Source organism: Podarcis raffonei, chromosome 6 (genome assembly GCF_027172205.1).
Source record: "Podarcis raffonei isolate rPodRaf1 chromosome 6, rPodRaf1.pri, whole genome shotgun sequence".
In the NCBI taxonomy this organism is placed as follows: domain Eukaryota; kingdom Metazoa; phylum Chordata; class Lepidosauria; order Squamata; family Lacertidae; genus Podarcis; species Podarcis raffonei.
In genome coordinates this window covers 85973783-85998150 of record NC_070607.1, presented here as the reverse complement: position 1 = coordinate 85998150, position 24368 = coordinate 85973783, and the positions used below count along the sequence as shown (strand labels likewise).

Genomic DNA, 24368 nt, shown 5'->3' with positions numbered 1-24368 from the left:
AGAAACAATTCATAACTTGCTTGGTGAGACGCAGGGCTCAGTTTCTGTGTGTGCTAGGTCATGTGGGCAAGCTGAATAGAACAGGGGTAAGTATATTGCGTGGGACGCGGGTGGCGCTGTGGGTTAAACCACAGAGCCTAGGACTTGCCGATCAGAAGGTCGGTGGTTCGAATCCCCACGATGGGGTGAGCTCCCATTGCCCGGTCCCTGCTCCTGCTAACCTAGCACTTCAAAAGCACGTCAAAGCGCAAGTAGATAAATAGGTACCGCTCCGGCAGGAAGGTAAACGGCATTTCGGTGCGCTGCTCTGGTTCGCCAGAAGCAGCTTAGTCATGCTGGCCACATGACCCGGAAGCTGAACGCCGCTCCCTCGGCCAATAAAGCGAGATGAGCGCCGCAACCCCAGAGTCGGCCACGACTGGACCTAATGGTCAGGGGTCCCTTTACTTTAAGTATATTTCAGGAGCAATTCAAGTGCACACCACAAATTTAGGGGCTCATCCACTTACCCCTCTGCTTTCCACTGGGAAAACCTGCCGTTTACTACTGAATGGGAGCAAACATCAATTGGGTTTTCTCTTGATTGACATGTGCTCCGGTTTAGGGCTAAAAAGAGGAGAATGCAGCAGGGCAAAGGCAAAACTGCTGGGACCCATGCCTAGGCGAAATGGGACCAGTGAGGAACCACTCAGACCCATGCTTTCTAGCCACAGGGCAAAGAGGAAGTGTGTGCAGTTTTTGCAGTTAAAGTGGATTAAAGTTCTCTGTTGCTGTAGTGCAACAAATCCACTTAAATGTGTGTGTGGGGGTGAGTTTCTGCACTTAGAAAAGTGGAAAGGAAATGCACTGAAAAGCTGGATGAATTAATAATTCCTAGGAAGACACAGAATACTCTACAAGCAATCAGGATGAATGTAGAATGAGTGCTCAGCCTCCCTGCAAGCAAACTGAAACAAGCGCTCAATAAGGACCTAAAGGTTGAACCACCATGTAATTTTTGTGCAAGGAAATCGGGATGAATTCTGAATAAACAGGATGGTTGAGCCAGGAATTGCTATTTGTTCTCAGAAGAGGACAGTCAATTCTATTGAACACTGTTTTGAGCTCCTAGATGCTGCTGCTGCTTCTTCTTCTTCTCCTTCTCCTTCTCCTTCTCCTTCTCCTCCTCCTCCTCCTCCTCCTCCTCCATCATCACAAAGAACCACCTGGGTTACAAAAAAGCCCCAAAGAGCACTTGTCTGTTGTATACTGCTGATTTTAATAAAACACCCCTAAGCCATGCATAACTTCATCGTTAACCTTCACTTAAAAGTACTGCTGAAATGGTAGACAAACACATTCTTAAGACGTATGTTCTCCTACCTAGTAGGAGCCTCTGAAAAGCTGGTGGAAATAAACGTGAGGGAAGCTGACAGAGGTGGACAAAGTCAGTCGGTTGGTTCATTTGGCCACTGCACGTCCTTGTAAAAGGCACCTTTGGTGCTTATGATCTTAGAGTAACGTTCAAGTCCCAGACCTGGAACTGTGGATCTCCAGCCTATGAAGCCTTGTGTCGTCTGAGGGACAGGAGGAGATGGGTGAATCTGAAATGGAGGTAGCATGCAATTTATTTAGTTGGCCATATACATATATATATATCTGTCCCACCTTTCTTTTTTTATATAAATATTTTTTATTAGATTTTAAAGAGTATAAACGAATAACAAAATACAGTGGTACCTCGAGTTACAAACCCCTCAGGTTACAAATGCTCTCTAAGTTCGTAACTAGAGGTACCACTGTAAATTAAGAATCCATATAGATTATTCTGATTCTCGAGACTTCCCCCCATCCCCTCCATGGGTCCTAGTGACAATGTTTACAACTGCGTATCTGTTATGTACTGAAGTTCTCATCCTGGGCCAGCAGGGCGATACTGTAGATAGTTTTCACTCAGGTCCACATATGCAAATAAGGAATTGAAAGTGACGTTCAGTGATTGGATAGTTACAGAAAGTTGTTACTGTTGCTTTGTAGTTGAGCTCTATATAAGCAGGCTGGCTGAACCCTTCAGCCCAGTTCTGTTCTGGGCCTGTGAATAAACAAGAGCTGTTTGAAGAATCGCTGTGTCGTCTGATATGTTCACCCACAACTTAACAGTATCAGTTCATTATCCATTTTTTTTATCCATTTAAATTGCCCATAGTTTTTGTTATTTTCCAAGTGTGTGGTCAACATCCTGCTAATGTTATCATCTGTTTACAATGGTCTCCTAAATAAATTATAAATTTATCCCTTTCTGTTTTTTTAAAGTTATTGTCCTCTTGGTTTCTGAGCTTCCCAGTTAAATTTGCCATTTCTGCATAGTCCATCAAGTTGGTTTTCCATTCTTCCCTGGTCGGAATTGATTCTTCCTTCCACCTCTTTGAGTATATATCCCAGCTTTCTGCGCTACAAACCAGGAAGCACTACAAAATTCAAAATAACCCTGACACTAGGAGAAATTTGATGCCGCACTTAGGGCAATCATTCCATCAGCGTAAGCATTTCCACTTGTCAGATGGAATGATTTCCCCCTCACCTCCCCCTGAGTGCTATTCTGTCTTCCCAATCCCCCACCCCACAAAAAGCCCAACTGAGGGTGAGTGAGGCTGCACGAAGAGCGGGGGAAGCCCTCTTGGGCTAGTGTAAGCCCTTGTGGGACCTGTTAGCTGAATCCAGCCCTATAAAACAAAACAAACAATGGTAAAACTGATGCATCGGTTTCTTAACTGCCTTTTCCATATGGCCCCAAGGGCAGGTTATGTACATAGATGCAACAGCCTGGTGTGTGTGGGGGGGAAGTATCATCCCACACCAAAGAAGACCTGCCATAATCAAATGGTCTGAAGAGCAAAGCAAAGAAGGAGACCAGATCAATATCTCTTGGGAGGCGGTTCCCGAGTTTAGACACCGCAATGGCAAAGGCTCTCTGTAGTGGTATACACACAACGTTATATTCTACATCCACTGCACACTGAGGCTTTTGCTACCTAGACTGTAATGTTATTGGTTTAACCTACTCAGATGCTTTTAAAAGAGGATTGGACAAATTCATGGAGGAGAAGACTAGCCAAGATGGCTTCGCTCTACCTCCAGCAATGCTTCTGAATTCGAGTTGCTGGAAACCACAGACAGGGAGAGGGCTCTTGGGCTCAAGTGTGCTGCTTGCAGACTTCCCACAGGCATCTGGCTGGCTACTGAGAGAACACGATGCTGGACTAGACGAGCCCTTGCCTGATCCAGGAGGCTCTTCTTACATTCTTAATGATTGACAGGTCAGTGGAACCAAACAGTAATTACCGTATTTTTTGCTCCATAACACTCACTTTTTTCCTCCTAGAAAGTAAGGGGAAATGTCTGTGCGTGTTATGGAGCGAATGCCTACGGATGGCAGGGGGATCTGCTGCAGTCGTGAGCAGAGGATCCATGGTTCCCCTTCCTTCCCTCCTCCGTGGCTCGCTTTGAAACAGCAAAGCGGGAGAAGAGCCACTGAGTGGGGAGAAGAGAGGGACAGAGAGCTTGGTTACAAAGCACGGATCCACATAGATCCTCAGGCTTTTTGCACTGTGTCACCCCAAATTCACCATCAGATCACATAGCATGTCCATGGCTACAGCTTGCACCAAAAAAATCACGCACCCACTGTTGCCTGGGGCCGCAGTGGTGCAAAAACGTGGTTACAAAGCATGGATCCACATGGATCCTCAGGATTTTTGCATTGGGCTACCCCAAACTCACCGTCAGATCACATGTCTGTGGCCACAGCATGAACCACAAAAATCATACATCCACTGTTTCATTTAGAATATTTCTTTTCTTCTTTTCCTCCTCTAAAAACTATGTGCGTGTTATGGTCGGGTGCGTGTTATAGAGCGAAAAATATGGTAGTTTTATTCAAGCTCTATGCACAACAGGTCTTCCCTCACATCATCTGGCCCTACTGCATATCTTACACCCCTGAAAAGCACTTTTCCACCAACTTGTTTCATTCTGAACACAAAAGCTCAGGGAAGACTGATTCTGCCTTCTTCCCCAATGTGTCCATTTGAAAAGGGATGGAGATGGCCCCAACAATGAGGCCTGTGTCCACACCTGCCCAGTGCCATTGTAGGTGGGCATAAACCAAGATCACATTTACTGCTTCCTTCTTCATTCGTTCAGGGAGGAAAAGTGTGGAGAAACTAATCGAGGGAACGGTTCTCAAATGCTTACCACGTCCACCTTTGTGGATGGGAGGCTCTGAAGTCTCACTAGAATGAAAGCAGCAGGTTGAGGATGTGCATGCACAAGTCTGTATTGAGAAAAACGACTTATTTGTGCTACAATGGGTAAGTGTGTCCACAGCCTCTTGTCCCTTATTCTTGTCCCCGCCAACCACACCTCTGTTGGCAAAGGGACAAGGATGAGCTCACAACTTGAGTACAAATCTCAATCCACATATTTGGGTAGAACTTTGTCTATTTCTTTGTCCTTACCCCAACTGCAGTGAACTCATTCTCCAACTGTGCAGCCAAAATGGTGGCTGCTCTCACACAAGATGGTGGGCATCGGCAGGTGGGGAATCTTAAGGTCTGCATTCTTACAAAAAATTATAATGGTGGTGGGGGGATATCAAGGGAGGCACAATCCACAGAATAGCCCAAGGAAGATTTGAGCATGTTCAGTGGTTGCAGAAGTCAGACGGATTGCTGAGATGAAGAAAACCAGAAAGCCCTAAATAGAAGCACCCCATGGTGCAAAATTTTGCTGCAGTTCCTACTAGTTTATACTCAAAACAAACTGTTCCACATAAATAAAAGAATACTGACAGCCCCCGAAGATTTAAATAAAAGTCCCTACAAAGCAGCTGAGCCTATATTTCTGACAACGATGGGATTTAATTCTGCAAAGTGCTGAATTAATTGGAAGAGTGTTTAGTTTAATGCCACTTTTACAGAAGACACTTAAATCAATATGGATTTCCCATGTCTGCCTTATGCACACGTTAACACTTAAATGTTCTTGCGCTCTTTGGAATATACCATTACAACTATTTTCTTCTGCAAGATGAAAAGATGGATACAGGGTTTTTTGGGGGGCGGGCGGGGGAGTTGGGCAATGTGCAACCACCTCCAGATTATTCATATTTAATTCCTAACATTTCTAGGGGGACCACCATTAGAGTTAACTATGGCTCTTTCACACGGTATATGCTACATTAAGCAAAATCACAACTCCAAGTTCAAATACTCCCCGTGTGAGGAACAAAAAGGCCTCCTTAGTGCCACTTGTGAGAAGACGACACTTGGAAGCCACACAGTTGCTGAGGAAGAGTCTGTCCCACTGAGGACGGCAGCTGCTTTAAGGAATGCCAAGATGAAAAAAGTTTCTTTCGTAAGAGCGTGAAATGCAATGGTGCCCCCTGATACAGAAGTCTTGCAAACACAATATGATGCCGTCTCTTCCGGTCCAAAGAAGTACTAGATTGGGGGTGGGTGGGGGGAAACATTGAGTTTACCCACAACATGGAGGGAGTTGTGTCTGCATTTGACCCCGCAGTTGCCTTGTGGGCATGAAGTTGTAGCCATTAACCCATTGAAAATCTGTTTGTACAAGTCAGTTTTGACCCTCAGGGGGATCAGAACGAGTGCTTAAAGAAGTAGAGAAACAGTAATGTGTTTAACCCTAAAGGTAAATATTTAACTAGTCTATGTATATATGAATAGGTAATGTATAATCCGCTCTTCATGAAGATCAATCCCATAAATATATGTAATACGTAAAAATATAACAATATGAAAAAAAGAAGACCACACCAACAATAAATCAGATTTATATCACAGCACTGCAAAAATGTATGTATGAAGACTAACCTTTCAAAGGTTAAAACATTCTTCCTGACTCTTCAGGACAGCTGTTAACATTTATGTGGAAGCAAGAACATAGTGGCTGCGTCCGCACATTGTGGTAAGCCATGGTTAATTATTTACTGCAAAGAATGGCTTGGTTCCTCTCCCAGCATGTGCAACAAACCACAAACATTGGCTTAGTGTGATGTTTGAACCTGTGATTATGGTTTCTCCCTGGACAAACTACACCAGAAGCTAAGAAAAGGATATAAAAACACGCAAATAGCCTAGCTGAAACAGGTCAGTGGCCCAACTAGGCCAGCATCCTGTTCTCACAGTGGTCCACCAGATGCCCGTAGAAAGCCCACAAGCAGGATCTCAGCACAACAACACTGTTCCCTCCTAGGATTTCCAGCAAGTGCCTCCAACCATAGAGAAGGAGTAAAGCAGGGCTTGTTCTTCTATATGCTTGGCTATTTTATCTTTAATAATACTTTCCACCAATTTCCCCAGGATAGATGACAAGCCAAGTGGCCTGAAATTTCCAGGATCCCCTTTCAAAAATTGGTGTTACATTGGCCACTTTCCTGTCCTCAGGTATGGAGGCTGGTTTCAGAGACAAGTCATATAATATATCTTTTTAAAAGAAGATCAGCAAACTTCACATTTGAGTTCTTCAAGAACTCTTGGGTGGAGGCCATTCAGACCCAGCAATTTGTCAGTTTCTATTTTGTCTATCGGGACGCGTGGTTAAACCACAGAGCCTAGGACTTGCCGATCAGAAGGTCGGCGGTTTGAATCCCTGTGACGGGGTGAGCTCCTGTTGCTCGGTCCCTGCTCCTGCCAACCTAGCAGTTCTAAAGCACGTCAAAGTGCAAGTAGATAAATAGGTACCGCTCCAGTGGGAAGGTAAACGGCGTTTCCGTGCGCTGCTCTGGTTTGCCAGAAGTGGCTTAGTCATGCTGGCCACATGACCTGGAAGCTGTCGGCCAATAAAGCAAGATGAGCGCCGCAACCCCAGAGTCGGCCATGACTGGACCGAATAGTCAGGGGTCCCTTTACCTTTACCCATTTTGTCTATTAGGTCTAAAACTTCATCTCTCACAATCACTGCCCGCCTCAGTTCCTCAGACTCCTGCCCTGCGAAAGTTAGTTTAGGCTCAGAGATATGCACTTTGATGCCCTCCAACATTCCACTGTTGAAAATCGGGATGCGTGTTTTTGTGTGCTGCGTTCTTGCGTGAGCGACTTGCACGTGTGTCGTCGGGTGCCGTGCTCTCGTGGGAGCTAGCTGAGTCACATGCTAACACAACATTACAGCAAGCGCCAACAAGTGCTGTCTCATCCTCCTCTCTGAGCTCAGCGGTGGTGGTGCTGGAGGGGGGAAATAGGACATTCTGGGATCAAATCAGAAGTCGGGATAGCTTCTGTAGTTTCAGGATGTCCTGGGAAATCAGGACACTTGACACAAGGATATGCTGTGAAGACAGATGCAAATAATTCATCCAACTTCTCTGCAAGATCCTTATCCTTCTTTAGCACACTTTTGACTCCCTTGGCATCCAAGAGGAGCAAGAAAATATTCTCTGGAAACATTAGCAGGAAACCGGCTACAGAGGTTCAAATCTGTGTGTGCATATGCAGAAGACTTCCAAGGGTTGGCTAACCATCAATGTAGCCCTTGGGCTAAAAAAAGATTATCCACCTCTCTATTAAACACACATTATGTACATTGGGCTGGAGGAGGGGAAGAGTTTTCAGGACAAATGTAAGAAATATTAGTGACTAGGCTTTTTTTTTTTTTTTTGCAGAAAGAAACTTTTTGTAAAAGCTTTCAATCTGTAATAAATAAAAAACTGTCCAGTAGCACCTTAGAGACCAACTAAGTTTGTTCTGGGTACAGTGGTACCTCAGGTTACATATGCTTCAGGTTACAGACACTTCAGGTTACAGACTCCGCTAACCCAGAAATAGTACCTCAGGTTAAGAACTTTGCTTCAGGATGAAAACGGAAATTGCGCAGCGGCAGCGCAGCAGCAGTGGGAGGCCCCATTAGCTAAAGTGGTAGCTCAGGTTAAGAACAGTTTCAGGTTCAGAACAGACCTCCAGAACAAATTAAGTTCTTAACCTGAGGTAACACTCTATAAGCTTTTGTGTGCGTGCACACTTTTTCAGCTTATACCCAGAACAAACTTAGTTGGTCTCTAAGGTGCTACTGAACAATTTTTTATTTATTTCAGCTGCGTCACACCAACGCCTGAATCTTTCAATCTGTAGTTGCTATAAATGAACCTGGTTAATAAGGAACTAATCTAGCTAGGGGAGGGGAGGGAAAAGACTGAAGGGCCGTATCAGCCTTGGCTTCTGCGCTTGCTTTGACTAAACCACCTCCACAAGGCACATCGAAAGAGCCTTCCACGTATCCCTTCAACATCTGGGGGCTTATCCATTGGAGAAACGCACAGCGAGAAAGCAATGTTTCTCTTTCTGTTCTGTTGCCAGAGCCCTTTTGCTTTGTTCCTCAGCCAAGACTGGGAAACGTTTGTGATATCTAGGCGGAGGACATCCTTTGAACCGACTGCCTCTTCTTTCTTTCCTTTCTTTCACGGCCATACGCACCACCCACAGAGCCAAACAAAGGAGGCAATTATATCCACTTGCTTCCATGCTGCATGACAGACACACAGAGGGAGTCGGAAGGGCCTGGTCAAGGATTCCTTGCCCAACCCATTGAGAATAATAGATAAGACACTCCGCTTTTTCTGGAGGGGCTGCACTGCGGGAGGAGTTCCGGGGCCTCAGTTACCCGCAGAGGGATGCTGCCCATGTCACTAGGACGCCCAGTTGCGTCACGCCCCCCGACTGATCAATTGGGTTAGTAGGAATATTTCCACTTGGCAAATTGGCTCCAGCCATTTGGTTTTCACCTACCTAGTAGCAATCGTCACAATAGGCATTGAGTAAGCCTTGTTATGGGAGGGGAGGTTGTTGCCTCTGCCTGCCCCTCTAAGCTAAGGGTATCCCATTAAAGGGATCCGGGGGTGTGGTTCCTGTCCGAAGCCTGGGCGTGGGCTGGGGCCATGCCACGACCCCATCGGTGACCCTGGGGCAGCTCTTAATTGATGTATATCATAGGGCGCCCCCTATCAATGGTTGACCCTTTCGAGACTTCCTACACATGGGCAGGAGTCAGGATATAGTCATGCTTCACCCAATTGCCTAAGCCAAACCGCTCACATCTGTAACCAATAAAGTTGTGGCCTAATTTATCCCATTAACCCAACATATTTGTGTTTGTGTTTTTATTTCTGTGGGAACTGTGGGGCCCGGGGCCTCACCATGCAAGTGGTTTTTCATTTTCAAGTGAGAGAGCAAACTGGAATTTCAAGCCCCAGGTGTTTAAATGCTTGCTTATTTGCTTATTGATTGATTACCTTTTATCCCTCTTTTCCTCCAAAGTGCTCATACAGGCTCCATATTTTATCCTCACAACCACTCTGTGAGAGAAGTTAGGCTGAGAGGCAGCAATTGGCCCAAGGTCCCCTCAGCGGGCTTTGTGGCTGAGTGGGGATCTGAACCCTGATCTCCCTGGTCCTAATCAGACACTAACTACTTACACCAGAACTGGTTCTCCTCCACATAGTCACCAACTAACTTTTCTCCTGACGGACAAGCCACGACTTGAAAGCAGCACACAGGCCAGGTTTAGTTCCCGACTTCCATATCCGACAGGCCCACAGTTCAGAGGTGCTGTAACACAGTATGCTTATGGAGCAAAACAGGTTACATATAGAAACTTCCTCTTTTCCAATTTTTCGCAATCAATAGCCTTGCGGCTACTGTTGCATATAAATATAACGTCTTGTCTTCTTCCTTTAGACTTCCTGGTACTATTCCCAATAGAAAACCTTCTGGTGTTTTCCTAAATGAATATCCAAACATTTTTTTCATTTCGTTATATATTGTTTCCCAAAATTGTTTGAAAAGTGGTATTATACAGACAAAAATAGAGTGTCTTGCCAAATTATTGGAGTACTACAATATATCCAAAACAATAGGAGAAATTGGAAGGATCTCAAAAGAGAAGATAGACAGGGACTGAAAGGTGTTTAAAGGATACTTGCAAAACCATATTGAAAAATCAGAACTCCTATTAGAATAAACAAGTTCCGTTTTAAATACTGGAATACTAAATAAGATGGATAACAATGTGTAATAGAAAAAGGAGCATGAAATTAGGTTAAAGGTGTGTGAAAGAAAGTAACAGAAGTGGAAAGAAATTGCAATTGAGTAGATTGGAAGTCTAACACAAAGGTGGGGTGAGGGGTGGTGGATGGTGATGGGAAAAGGAATTATCTGTGGGATTGAGTGTAGGTATGTTTGAACATTTTTAAGGATTGTATGAAATGTATGTTTGTATATTAGCAATATGTGTGTATTAATGCTGGATTATTTTAACAATAAAAACTTTTCCAAAAAAAAAGAAGAAAAGAAACTTCCTGCACCACTGACTCAGCGATCTTTCAAGTTTGAGTCCTCGGACATTGTTGGGCTACGTTTCCAATCAGCCCCAGCCAGCTTAGCCAATGGCCAGCGATGGTGCCCTCCATCTGCAGATCCAAGACTGAAGAACACTGGGCTGGATGATTTAGCCACCTGTGCACATTTCTCTTGTCCCATGAACGATGCAGTCATGAAGATGAAGATCATCAACCCATTCATGCGCTATAGTACAGTCAATTTAATTAACAACTGGGGATTCACAAACATATATGCAGCACATGGCGGCTTGGACATTACAAAGGGCATTGCATACAGACCCAAAGAGATGCCATGTTAATGTGTAGACTCTCTCACAACATCTGAATTATTATTATTTTTTCTTGCCAATCCAAATTCCTTTACCCAAACTAATTTGGTAGGAAGCTTACAGAGACTACATGAAATTGTTCACTGGTCCGCATCAAGATTCTAAGACCTCCCGTTTGCTACTCTTGCCTCAGAATAATGTACCATCTGGATTCCCCTGCTACTGAAAGGGTCTAGCTTTTATTAGAAAACTGTAAGTATGTCTTCTCAAGATCATAAATCTTATGTGGTTGGCCTGATATCCGTATGGAAAAGCGGGGCATTCGAAGTTTAAACATCTCTCATGAAAGTGGTTTTTGTGTGCTCCTGGAACATAAGATAATTCTGGATTTTGATCTGTGCATTGAACACTTGCAGAGATGAGATAGCTAACCTGATATATAACTTTCCTGTCCTGCAGCAGGGCCACTGTATTGCAAGACAACGAAACATTTGCTCAGCAGAACATTCAAAGAAGACTTCCTGTCTTAAGTTGTCCTTTCAAAGTAGCCCTCAGGATTCCAGCACCATTTACTCTCATCTTTATTGAAAGACCAACCATTGTAGAAGGCAAAGGCAAAAGACCGCTGGACAGTTAAGTCCAGCCAAAGGCGACTATGGGGTTGCACCGCTCATCTCGCTTTCAGGCCAAGGGAGCCGCCATTTGTCCACAGACAGCTTTCAGGGTCATGTGGCCAGCATGACGAAACCACTTCTGGCACAATGGGACACCGTGATGGAAGCCAGAGCGCACGGAAACACCATTTACCTTCCTGCTACCGCGGTATCTATGTATATCCTTGCACTGGTGTGCTTTCGAACTGCTAGGTTGGCAGGAGCTGGGACAGAGCAACGGGAGCTCACACCACCATCTAGGGGATTCTAACCGCCAACCTTCTGATCAACAAGCCCAAGAGGCTCAGTGGTTTAGACCACAGTGCCGGCCGCATCCCGAGTCATTGTAGAACAACTGATGAGGAACGTTCAAGGCTATCTACCACCAGAGGTATTTCTTTCTTTCTTTCAAAATAAATGTTTTGAAATTGTGGTGCCATTTAAGACTGTGCGACTATTGCCTAACCTTAATATATGTTTCCACCGGTGTCACAGGACGGATTTGTAAGTGTTCTGGAAGTGGGATCTTGGGTTTGGCAGGTGGCTTCTTTTCATCTTTTAACAACTAAAAATAGAAGAAAAATGCAATACAATTAATGGGTACTTCACACTGAGCCATGCATTGGGATAACATTGTAACAACTCATATCTATCTAGATATTTATGCTGTTTCCATCATAGCAGTAGCTAATGACCTTGTACTTGACTTCAGATATAAGCCTACAGTGGTACCTCGCAAGACGAAATTAATTCGTTCCACGAGTTTTTTCTTCTTGCGAAGCACGGTTTCCCATAGGAATGCATTGAAAATCAATCAATGCGTTCCTATGGAAACCGCCTTCAGACCAGGTCCAGGGACAGTCTGTCCCCCAACCTCTTCTGAAGGCTGGGGGGGGGGGACAAGGGCTTTTCTTCCCACCGCCAGCCTTCAGAAGGCTGTTCTGAAGGCTGGCGGTGGGAAGAAAAGCCCCTCTCCCCACCTCCTGCCCCGCAAGCTCCGGGGACAGGAGGGCTTTGCTGCCGACCGCCAGCATTTTAAGATCGCCCCGGGACAGCGGAGAAGTCTCCGCTGTCCCGGGGCGCTGTTAAAATGCTGGCGGTCGGCAGCGAAGGCTTTGCTGCCGACCCCCAGCATTTTAAAATCGGCCCGGGACAGCGGAGAAGTCTCCGCTGTCCCGGGGCGCTGTTAAAATGCTGGCGGTCGGGAGCAAAGCCGTTCGCCCCCCGCCGGCCATCAGAAGAGGTCCTGGACCTCTTCTGAAGGCCGGCGGTGGGCGAAAGTCTTTGCTCCCCCCGCCTGCCTCCAAAAGCAGTCCGGGATAGCGGAGAAACGCGCTGCGCTTCTCCGCTATCCTGGGAAGGCAGGCGGGGGGGGAGTAAAGACTTTTGCCCCCCGCCGGCCTTCAGAAGAGGTCCAGGACCTCTTCTGAAGGCCGGCGGTGGGCGAAAGTCTTTGCTCCCGACCGCCAGCATTTTAAAAGAGGTCCCCGGAGATTTCCCTATGGGCTTTCTTCTTGCGAAGCAAGCCCATAGGGAAATTCGTCTGGCGAAGCACCTCGAAAAACGGAAAACTCTTTCTTCTTGCGAGTTTTCCGTCTTGCGAGGCATTCGTCTTGCGAGGTACCACTGTATTTATATATTATATAGCTTTGGATGCTTTTGAAATCCATTGTTCCATATGGGCAACTAATTGTCATTTTAAGGCTAGCAACTGAATCTGAAGGACGGATAAGTGCTCTCAACTTATGGCAATCCTTTCCGAGAACAAATAATCAACAGCACTCCAGTCATTTGTTATGGACTAGAAATTTATTGTGGATTTTTTTGCGAGAAAGAGAAAAGGAACTTGAAATATCTGGATTTGAAGACTGAAAAAAATGCTGGTTTGTAGAAGGGAGAATGGTTGGATGTTAAGGAATGAATATCATATGTAGCTGCAGGACAAAGAGCTGGAAATCCTTTTATTTTTTTCCTTCTCTATTTTATTTTTTAGTTTCTTTCTTTCTTTTCCTTTTCTCTCGCTTTCTCTTTCTTTAGGTTTCTCCTTTCCTTGTCTTTTCTTCCTTCTGGCTTTGTTCTCTTTTAGACTAAGTAGTTGATTGATCTCAGTACATTTTGTAGTGGGTATGCATTTTTGTATATCTTTGAACACACACACACACACACACACACACACACACATTTAAACTGTCCTCCCAACAACATATAATTGATGGTTAGGGTTTCTTTCTAGGGCCATAAGGAGAGATGTAGATGTTTTTGTGAAACAAGACCATATCCTCACGTTTCTGCAAGAAGGTGATTCTTGTTCAATGCAGGTCATGAAGTGGGATTAAGAACTGAAACAAAACTGCCCTTCATGGATAAATGTCACACACACACAAACAATTTTTTTTTTACCTCTTCCACTGGTGTTAACATAAACCCCCACCGTTGGGGCCATCTCCTTGCAGCTATGTTTTCCGTTTCAACATGATCCTTCCTGATGTGGATACAAAAGAAATGGTTTAAAAGGCTTTACGAAACAGTCTTAAGCTCATCCACACTTCTGTTTTCTTCTGCTTGCCCTGTGATTTCTAGCAATGGGTTTGAGAGGTTTTTCATTTGTCCCACTGCTTTACGCAGGAAAATCTGTGGTTTTTACCACTGAATTGGAACAAACACTAATCCACAGATCAGCAAACAGCGGAGCTTCCTGGGGAAAGTGGTGGGACAAAAGAAAAACCTCTCGGACCCATGCCTAAAAACCAGGGGACAAATCGAAGTGTGTGTAAGCCCTTAACATAAAAAAAATCCTCTGTCTTCCTGCATAAGGAAAGCCACTGGCAAAAATATTTTGAATGGGTCTTAAAAGCACCCTAAACGGCCTCGGCCCTGTATACCCGAAGAAGTGTCTCCACCTCCATCGTTCAGCCTGGACACTGAGGTCCAGCTCCGAGGGCCTTCTGGTGGTTCCCTCCCTGCGAGGTTACAGGGAACCAGGCAGAGGGCCTTCTTGGTAGTGGCGCCCACCCTGTGGAATGCCCTCCCATCAGGTGTCAAGAAGATAACTATACAGCCTTTAGAAGACATCTGAAGGCAGCCCTGTAGAGGGAAGTGTATAATATTTAGTGTTTTATTGTGCTTTTTTTATATGCTGGAAGCCACTCAGAGTGGCTTGGGCAACCCTGTCAGATGGGCAGTACATCATCATCATCATTATAATCATAGTCTCTGAAAAGCAGTGGTAGCATCACAAAAATCTCCCAGGGGGAGGGGTGGCACAGAAGAGGGAAGAATATTTGTAGGTGGATGAGAAAGAAAAATAACAGCCTGTGCTTATGACAGGAGTGCAGAAATTGAGATAGTAGGGGGGAAACTCATTATTTGTGGTGGGGCTACTACTTGCCCTTCTGCCCTCCTTCGGCACCTTCTAGATCTGTTTATTTAAAAATAGCCAATTCCCACCACATTCTAGCATGCCCAAAAGACTGAATCTAAGAGGGAAGCTATATTCACATTCACCCTGTGCTATACCCGCTGTACTGGCTTCCGGTGGAGTACAGGATCAGGTTTAAGGTGCTGGTTTTAACCTTTAAAGCCCTATATGGCCTAGGACCCTCGTACCTACAGGACCGCCTCTCCTGGCATGTCCTACGGAGGACCTTACGGTCTTCAAACAAAAACACCTTGGAGGTCCCAGGCCACAGGGAGGTTAGGCTGGCCTCAACCAGAGCCAGGGCTTTTTTGGCTGTGGCCCCGATCTGGTGGAATGCTCTATCACAAGAGACTAGGGCCCTGCGGGACTTGACATCTTTCTGCAGGGCCTGCAAGACAGAGCTGTTCTACCAGGCCTTTGGCCAAGGCACAGTCTGACCCCCTCCTTTGGTAATCCTCACAGAACTTAATTTGATTTTGAATTGATTTTAGAATGAATTGATTTTAGAATGCTGTATTACTTTTATTGTTGTTAGCCACTCTGAGCCCGGCTTCGGCTGGGGAGGGCGGGATATAAATAAAATTATTTTATTATTATTATTATATGGTTATTTATTTTATTTATTGAGAAAGATTTATAGACCGCTGAATCAGAAAACTCTCAAAGCAGTGTACATAATAAAACTACCAACAGAACACAAATAAAATCAGCAAGAAGTTCAGAAGCACAGAGCTGTGTTCAGCTAAATTGACACACTCCACACACCTTTCCCCATTCCCCAAATCTGCTCCAGAGAGTTGAGGGAACCCCTAAAACAGATGGACTGTTTGAGGGGATGAGAGGGGGGAGATTGTTCAATTGCGCAAGGAGAAATCCTTGTGCCAACTGAATAATTTGCATAACGTGATGCTGAATACAGCTCAGATCTACATAACTAAATTGCTTGTCTGGGTACGCTTGCCGAAATGATCATTGGTGGGTTTGAGGAAGGGTGCAGTTAGGACCAGAGAGAAAATACAGCCCCATTCTATTTGTGCCCCTCAGGGCTCTCCTTGACTCTCCTCCATAATCCTGCCATTCACCCCCATGGAGAGTAGTAAAATACTGAATAGGTAAAGGTAAAGGGACCCCTGACCATTAGGTCCAGTCGTGACCGACTCTGGGGTTGCGGCGCTCATCTCACTTTATTGGCCGAGGGAGCCGGTGTACAGCTTCCGGGTCATGTGGCCAGCATGACTAAGCCGCTTCTGGCGAACCAGAGCAGCGCACGGAAACACCGTTTACCTTCCCGCCAGAGCGGTACCTATTTATCTACTTGCACTTTGAGGTGCTTTTGAACTGCTAGGTTGGCAGGAGCAGGGACCGAGCAACGGGAGCTAACCCCGTTGCGGGGATTCGAACCACCGACCTTCTGATCAGCAAGTCCTAGGCTCTGTGGTTTAACCCACAGCGCCAGTGGAGAGTAAAACCTGCCCCACACTTCTAACCTTAGGTGGACAAAGGAACACAGTGTGTTTCTCTGCACAGAGCCAGGTTGCCAGCTGGGACCTTGAAATACATAAGCTTTATTCTCTGTGCACACTCATCTCCACCTAACAGAATGATGTATTTTGCTAGTTGAAGGAATAATGAGCGAGTTGGCTTATTTTACTGAGTAAGTCCTTCTCAAGGACTTTTTAAAAAAAATAAAATAAATAGAACAACTAAACCCTGCAGCAACCCACAACTTTATTTACTCTACAGTAATTATATCAAGCCATTGTTTTGGAATAAGTGATCTGCAGATTGTAACCTTGTCCTCTTAAGTTGTTAACAGCGTGACCCACGAGGCAGTTAAGATGAAGTACTTGGAGTGAGACTGTTGCCTGTAATGTACTTTGATTTCACTGAGCGGTGGACTGTACCGTAGAAGGAGCTTAGACTGCAGTTTTAAGAGCCTTGTTATGAAGCAATTCTGATCATCTGTGGAATGCAACACCTTGCTCTGCTATTCCTTTGTTCAGTTTAGGATTACATTTTAGTTTTCGCCTTTCACACCCGAGAGAACATAAACGATATTGAACAAATAGAAGGGGCTGACCACTTAATGGCTACCACGCCGCTTGTAAGCCAGTCTATAAACACATTGATTCTATCCCTTACTCTGTTTTGCCCGTCTGTTTGTGGTAAAGGACTGGCTTCCAGATGCTTAAAAAAAAGAAGTAGCCTGTTTTTTATCCTTAGTTAAAATCCTTACTTTAAAACAGCTCTGATCCAGCACCCATGTATTGGATTGTGGTGGTGCTATAGCCAATGTCACACAACTTTTGCATGAGCTGGACAGGATGTGCACTTTGTTTATGTTTTTGCTCTGTCAACAGGGCCATCAAAAAATGTTTTTAAAAATGTTCCTGAAGGAGGTAGGATGGCAGTAGTAGCTTTGTTTAAGAAACAAAACGAAAGCACAATGGACTAAATACTGTAGAATAGGGGAAATAGGACATTAAAAGTTCACAAAAATGGCACACCTGAGGTGTTGGGAGCGGTCATGTCACCATGACTTAAAATACAACCAGCAGGTGCCCATTAACACTTGTGCAACCACATTCCACACAGAAATCACAACTGCAATAAGAGACACAAGCTTGAGGCTAGGGAGGAGGAAATATCGCATTTCCTGTGGTATGAACTATTATAGGACGGCGGCGGCGGCCCTATTGTTGAGCGCATATTGGCGAAATCACATCCCACCATTATAACAAGAAAATGGCTCTAGTGATTGATTTGAAATTTGGCACTGTGGGGCAGAAAAGTTTGTACGATAGCCTCAGTTGCCTAGACTCTGTTTGTCTACTCCAGGGGGACAGACAAACGTGGGGCTTCGGTCCACCACTTCGCAACTGACAACCACCCAACTCAAAGTTGGTCAGAGTGTGGTGCTGATAATGCCAAGGTTGCAGGTTTGATCCCCATATGGGACAACTGCATTTTCCTGGATTCTAGGGGGTTGGAGTAGGGACGCGGGTGGCGCTGTGGGTTAAACCACAGAGCCTAGGACTTGCCGATCAGAAGGTCGGCAGTTCGAATCCCCGCGACGGGGTGAGCTCCCGTTGCTCAGTCCTTGCTCCTGCCAACCTAGCAGTTTGAAAGCACACCAAAAAGTGCAAGTAGATAGATAACTACCGCTCTGGCGGAAAGGTAAACGGCGTTTCCGTGCGCTGCTCTCTCAGCTTAGTCATGCTGGCCACATGACCCGGAAATTGTACGCAGGCTCCCTCGGCCAATAAAGCAAGATGAGCGCCGCAACCCCAGAGTCAGTCACGACTGGACCTAATGGTCAGGGGTCCCTTTACCTTTTTTTTGGGGGGGGGGTAGACTAGAAGATTCTCAGACTCCCTTCCAACTCTGTGATTCTATGACTCCTCTCTCTCTCTCTCTCTCTCTCTCTCTCTCTCTCTCTCTCTCTCATTACAGCAATGGACAGTGGGGGTGATGGAAGGGTCTTGCAAAGCAAACAGGTGCCATTATTATTATTATTATTATTATTATTATTATTATTATTATTAGGAAAGCCTGTAACTGGGTCCTGTGTGTGTGTGTGTGTGTGTGTGTGTGTGTGTGTGCTTTCAGCATTAGGAGCTAGACTTCAGAGAGGTCATGTTGCTGGCTATCCCAGGCAGGCTGTACCCCCGGCAGGAGGAATGGTTGGGAGTGGGGTGGGAAGAGACGGTCGGTGGGGTAAGGCGAAGAAGCAAGGACTGTACCAGATCTGGTTTTCAGCCACGAAGTTGAGTTTGCTCTTCTGCGTCATCCCGGACTAGCTCCCCCGGTCTAGGGCCCCCTGGCGGCTGGGCAGAGGGCGGGCGCTGCTAGCAGCCGGGCTCCAGCCAGCGAGCCACCTCCGAGCCGGAGATAACCCCGCTTGCTGCTGCTGCTGCTGCATCGCGTTGCTAGGAGACGGCTGAGGAATGCCGCGGGAGGGGCGGAGGGAGGAGGCGCTGCATCCGCCTGCCAGGGCAGAGATGGATGGTTTGCGCACTCGGCCACCAAACAGAGGTGGAGACAGGATCGCGCGGAGTGCAAGAACGCTGAAACTCACAGCCAACATTATATTGCCCAGCGCTAAGGATGCCAGGCGGAGTACCCTTCACATTATGATAAGCTTTGCTCTCTCTATATATTTTCTGCAGGTGCCCACATACATGAGCATAGCCAGGATTTATGGCAGGGGAGGGCAAGACACCCATCTCTGTTTAGCTCTGTCTAGCAGATTCGGAATGAAATGTCTCAACCGCAGTTGTTTTAAATTATTTTCTTTTGACCCCACCCAGAAAAACCTGTCGAAATCTTTCTACAATTCCTGCTTCTAGTTAAGTATTTTTTTTAAAAAAAAGTTTATTGTTTCTGTACTGTACAATGTACATAGCGTATCCCACTTAGAGAGTCTTAAAACACTGAGTGGTTTAGAAATGCTTTTAAAAAAACCCCATATATAAATAAGTTTTCCTAATTCAGATTACTAGCCTCTTTAGATCAGGGATGGTCCAAACAAAGCAACAATTTCCTGTAGGGGTCGGGTGCAGTTTTTGGCAGACACTGTTATTTTAAGGTACAGGATTGCACATATAGTGCATTTGTGCTGTTTGTGGACATTTCCGTAATCGATTGCCTCCTTAAGCTAATTCGCAGTCGCAGTACGGAATGCAGGAAAAAAACTGCTTTAGTGCTGTGTGTGAAAACACCCCCCTGTGCTTTGAGACTTTTAACATCCTTCAGGTTTCAAAATCTTCCAGTGAACATTGATATCTGAAAGTATATGGTGTACAGTACAGTGGTACCTCGGGTTACATACACTTCGGTTACATACACTTCAGGTTACAGACTCCACTAACCCAGAAATAGTGCTTCAGGTTAAGAACTTTGCTTCAGGATGAGAACAGAAATCGTACTCCAGCAGCACGGCAGCAGCAGGAGGCCCGATTAGCTAAAGGGGGATGCTTCAGGTTAAGAACAGTTTTTAGTTAAGTACGGACCTCCGAAACAAATTAAGTACTTAACCCGAGGTACCACTGTGCTGGTTGCTTGGTCACAGGAAATTGCAGGTTCAGATCCTTCCTTAGTGGTGAACCTCAGTAGACAGCCATATGCCCAAATAACTATTTCTCAAATCACCTGGAAGTTTTGCCTCTTAAACTCCTAAGCGAAGAGCAATATTCAAATATAACACATAACAATATCTTACAAGATGGTTTGTGGAGAAGGATGGGCTGTGTGTTAATTCACTTCTTCTAGATGATGTAGAAGAGAAAAACTGAACACACTTCCTGGCTATATTTGAGAGCCTGAGAAAATATTTACAGCATGCAAAAAGTTCACTGTGTTCTAGTATATTAATATTTTTGGCCTTCTGTCAACTTTCCAGTACATTTCCCCCCCTTCTTCTTGCAGTGGCTTCATAAAACATTTCAACAACAAATGAAGCCAACTGTCTCTTTCACTTAAACGGTCCCTTCTTCAGCTGAGATGGCTCAGCTGGCAGAGCATGAGACTCTTAATCTCAGGGTTGTGGGCTGGAACCCCCACAGGGCAAAATATTCCTGCACTACATGGGGTTGGACTAGATGACCCTCGTGGTCCCTTCCAACTCTATGATTCTATGAGAGACATGCTCTCTTGCCTTGCCCCCCACAAGGCATCTGGTTGGCCACTGTTAAAACAGGATGTTGGACTAGATTCCTGATCCAGCAGGGCTCTCCTTATTTCTTAAAACCGCCTGCCCACATCTGTGAAGCCATAATAAGTGCAAGCTTTAAAATGTTTGATTTTTGCTCAAAGTTTGTTGTAAACACATATTGCAGTGTCTAAGGTGTTTTTTTTCCCCATTTAAGAAAAACCACAGGTATTTCTATCCACACTTGAGCCATCATAAATCCTCTGCTTCTTATCTGTATTTTACCTTCACTGTCAGAGGCGATATGCTTTCTGGGTAACAGAAAGAAGATTTCTGGAAGTGCTTGTGTGGTTTAAGGTTAAACACTGCAGTATACCTTTGACTATTACTTCCAATACGCAGTAGAATTTATTTATAGCAAAATAATACGACTGTTTCCCACAGCTAAATAAGTGATAGAATTGTTATTTCACACTTTCACAATACTTCTGACCACTCAGAAATCCAAGAGAATATCCTAAAACCACCAGATTATAAATGGAGTTTTTTATACATTCATTTGAGGTCACAATAATATTTACCAAAGGTTATCCACTGTCCTGTTTAATTAACTCCTGCTGCTCACACACTCTTTATGTCTCCTTAATACACCCTGCCACATCGTATGGGAGGGAAATGATCGTTTAATGAAGGCAACCAAAATCAGAGTTACAGTGGCAGCTCCTTAAGTGTTTTTAATTCCCTTTGATAGGGAATAAATCTTTGCACTGAGTTGGGGAAACAGGCATTATAAATATGTAACTCCATCTGCATGCTATAATTTACCGTATTTTTCGCTCTATAGCACGCACCCAACCATAACACGCACATAGTTTTTAGAGGAGGAAAACAAGAAAAAAATACTCTAAACGAAACAGCGGATGTATGATTTTTGCGGCTCATGCTGTGGCCACAGACATGTGATCTGATGCTGAGTTTGGGGTAGCCCAATGCAAAAATCCTGAGGATCCATGTGGATCCATGCTTTGTAACCACGTTTTTGCACCACTGCGGCCCCAGGCAACAGTGGGTGCGTGGTTTTTTTGGTGCAAGATGTAGCCATGGACATGCTATGTGATCTGATGGTGAATTTGGGGTGACCCAGTGCAAAAATCCTGAGGATCCATGTGGATCCGTGCTTTGTAACCACGTTTTAAGTGGGGAGGGAAGGAAAAGCACTCAAGGGACAAGGAACACGCGTGGGGTGTGTGGAGAAGGTTGCTGTTAATAATGCAGAAGAGGGGTATAAGAGGAGAAGGCTCCTCTCCTCTCCCGCTTTGCTCCTTTAAAGCAAGCAGGCTCTCTGTCCCTCTCTCCTCCCCACTCAGCGGCTCTTCTCCCGCTTTGCTGTTTCAAAGCGAGTCACGGAGAAGGGAAGGAAGGGGAACCATGGATCCTCTGCTCACGACTGCAGCAGATCCCCCCGCCATCCGTAGGCATTCCCTCCATAACACGCACAGACATTTCCCCTTACTTTCTAGGAGGGAAAAAGTGAGTGTTATGGTGCAAAAAATACGGTATATAGTAGGTATGTAAAACTCAAATACCTTAACCAGGAAACGTTCTTGGGTCACACACAGCACCCCCTGATCCCATGTCACTCCTACTTGGATTTGGAATTCATTTGTTTGCAGCTCTTCCAGCATCTTTTCCTGCCTTGTCCAAATACCCCCTTGCTCCGTCCTTTCCCTTACAATGGTGACATTATTTATGTTTGGTCCCAAACATATGTATTCATATGCTTTTGCTTATGAGAGAGCCAGTGTGGTGTAGTGGTTAAGAGCAGTGGATTCGTAATCTGGCGAACCGGGTTCGATTCCCTACTCCTCCACATGCAGCTGCTGGGTGACCTTGGGCTACTCACACATCTCTGAAGTCTGTCAGCCCCACTCACCTCACAGAGTGTTTGTTGTGGGGGAGGAAGGGAAAGGAGAATGTTAGCCGTTTTGAGACTCCTTCGGGTAGTGATAAAGCGGGATATCAAATCCAAACTACTACTACTACTACTACTATTCTTCTTCTTCCTCTTCTTCTTCTTCTTCTTCTTCTTCTTCTTCTTCTTCTTCTTCTTGCTTTTGCAGATCTAGTGCTTTGGTTATTTCCTCTGAGCTCCTTTGAGAGAAAGGGTGGGGTGTAAATTTAATAAATAAAATAATGATTCTGTATACATTTCTCCATAAACGTGCCTTGGGTATATTAACGATGCATTCATCATCTGATCCCATGGAAAGGAGACTCTCAATACATTCCATCAATATATCACTGTATCTACGCTGCAGAGCATGCCAGTTTTCTGTTCACAATTGCTGTTGTGTGCACAGTTGCCACTTAAAAATTATCCTGTACGAGACGATGTACTGACTGCTGTGTTTACCTTTTTGCTATGAACTTATCCAGAAGACAAACTCATATGATCAAGTTATGTCCTACAATCTCTTTTTCAATCCCCATGATCATAATCTACGTTTGGAAGAATGGAGATAAGCTTTGGTAAACCTCTAATTCTAATATAGTGGCCAGATCAAAGGAGGGAAGCTGAACCTTCAGCTGTTGGGTAGGAGAAGACATTTTGGACAAAGAGGTCATCAACACCAAGCCCATTTCACAAGAGCAACTCCTTGGATGAAAACTTCATGAATTACCTTCCCCAGTTGTAATCTGCACCACTAGATTGAGTAGCAGCCCGACAGTCTATCTCCTAGAGCAGTGGTGGCCAGACTTGGCTCTCTAGCTGTTTTGGGACTACAATTCCCATCATCCCTGACCACTGGTCCTGTTAGCTAGGGATGATGGGAGCTGTAGTCCCCAAACAGCTGGAGGGCCAAGTTTGGCCATGCCTGTTCTAGAGTGATGATCTCAAAGGAACAGGAGGAGTCCATCAACATGGCTGGTAACAGTTTGCTACAGCTGCAAATAATGTCATCTGCTCTATTGCAGGTTTTTACACTGGGATATTCATGACCATCATAGTTTCACAATAATACTAGGCATTCGCAGAGCTCTTTTAGAGTGTTCTGAACACATGCCATACAGGAACACAACTTGTACGATAGGTTGGTAGTAACACGATTCCCACATTGTAGAGGAGAAAGTGGCTTGTGTAATGAGTTCATGATACAGAACTGATGTTGTGGTTCACAGCATAGCCTCTTTGCCACTACACAACATTACTTACTTGTCAACAGGACCCAATGGAACCAAAATGGCCATAACTCTTGAGTGTCAGAAATTTGGTGAATCCCAACTAGTCGATGGAAATTTTGGGAATGCCCCAAACCTCAAGACATACTGCACCTGTGCAAGACTGCCAGCGTTCCCCAGAGAACGTCTAACCAGTGAGGACATACATCAGGAAATCCTGTCATTCACATTCCTCTGTGATGGTTGGGATTCACATAGTGCTGTTGGGATTAGGCCATAAGTTTACATCACCACTTTGCTAAGGTGCCGGCGGTGTTTTGCTTATAATTTCCATCATTGTTGCAACGGTGACTTTGTTGAAAGAGGCTACCGATGCAAGAAATTCAAAGAAAGGATTCTCTCACCAAATTTTGAAAAGAAACATGCAGAGGCCCAGCATCTTCCGGTTAGATGCCTTTGCTTCGCATTTGGGAGAGTTCCTGCATTCCACCATATGCTTCAGCACCTCAACAAACAGCATGAATTAAAGATGCTTTTGGAAAACTTAACTTCCGATTTCATGGCTCCAACGAGTTGGAGTCAAACTCTTAATGCCATTCTAAAGTAGTTTTTCGTGTCTCATACAGCATGCATTTCAAATCAGCAGAGAGATGCTTTTTCCCTCTTCTTTTGATGAAAAGCAGGAGGTCTAAGACATTTTAATGGCTTTCATACTTTACTTTCCAAATATATTATTGCAGCACAATAGTTTCTTTGCATGAGAATTGCTTAAATGATTCAAAATGGATTGGAAAAAAAATATTTCTAG

At 44.9% G+C, this 24368-nt stretch overlaps 1 protein-coding gene across 2 annotated transcripts; it reads right to left on the bottom strand.

The window, feature by feature from the left end:
- Nucleotides 1–1243: 1243 nt before the first annotated feature.
- Nucleotides 1244–24065, bottom strand: C6H20orf85 (chromosome 6 C20orf85 homolog). 2 transcript variants are annotated; one of them, XM_053394359.1, is made up of 4 exons: nucleotides 23965–24065; nucleotides 13713–13794; nucleotides 11779–11877; nucleotides 1244–1583 (listed from the first exon to the last, which is right to left on the bottom strand). In XM_053394359.1, exons 1-4 carry the CDS (start codon nucleotides 24051–24053, stop codon nucleotides 1428–1430), a joined length of 426 nt encoding a protein of 141 aa, XP_053250334.1. In that variant the 5' UTR covers nucleotides 24054–24065; the 3' UTR covers nucleotides 1244–1427. The 2 variants fall into 2 exon arrangements, with proteins under 2 accessions (XP_053250334.1, XP_053250335.1); XM_053394360.1 differs by lacking the exon at nucleotides 23965–24065 and adding an exon at nucleotides 18474–18633.
- Nucleotides 24066–24368: the final 303 nt, after the last annotated feature.

Bases quoted from the DNA above. Each gene is read 5' to 3' on its own strand.
- C6H20orf85 (XM_053394359.1), bottom strand. From the start codon at position 24,053: ATGGTGGAATGCAGGAACTCTCCCAAATGCGAAGCAAAGGCATCTAAC. The intron at 13,795-23,964 runs GTGAGAGAATCC...TATCCACATCAG, and splicing joins ATGTTTCTTTTCAAAATTTG to GAAGGATCATGTTGAAACGG. The intron at 11,878-13,712 runs GTAAAAAAAAAA...TTCTATTTTTAG, and splicing joins TGTTAACACCAGTGGAAGAG to TTGTTAAAAGATGAAAAGAA.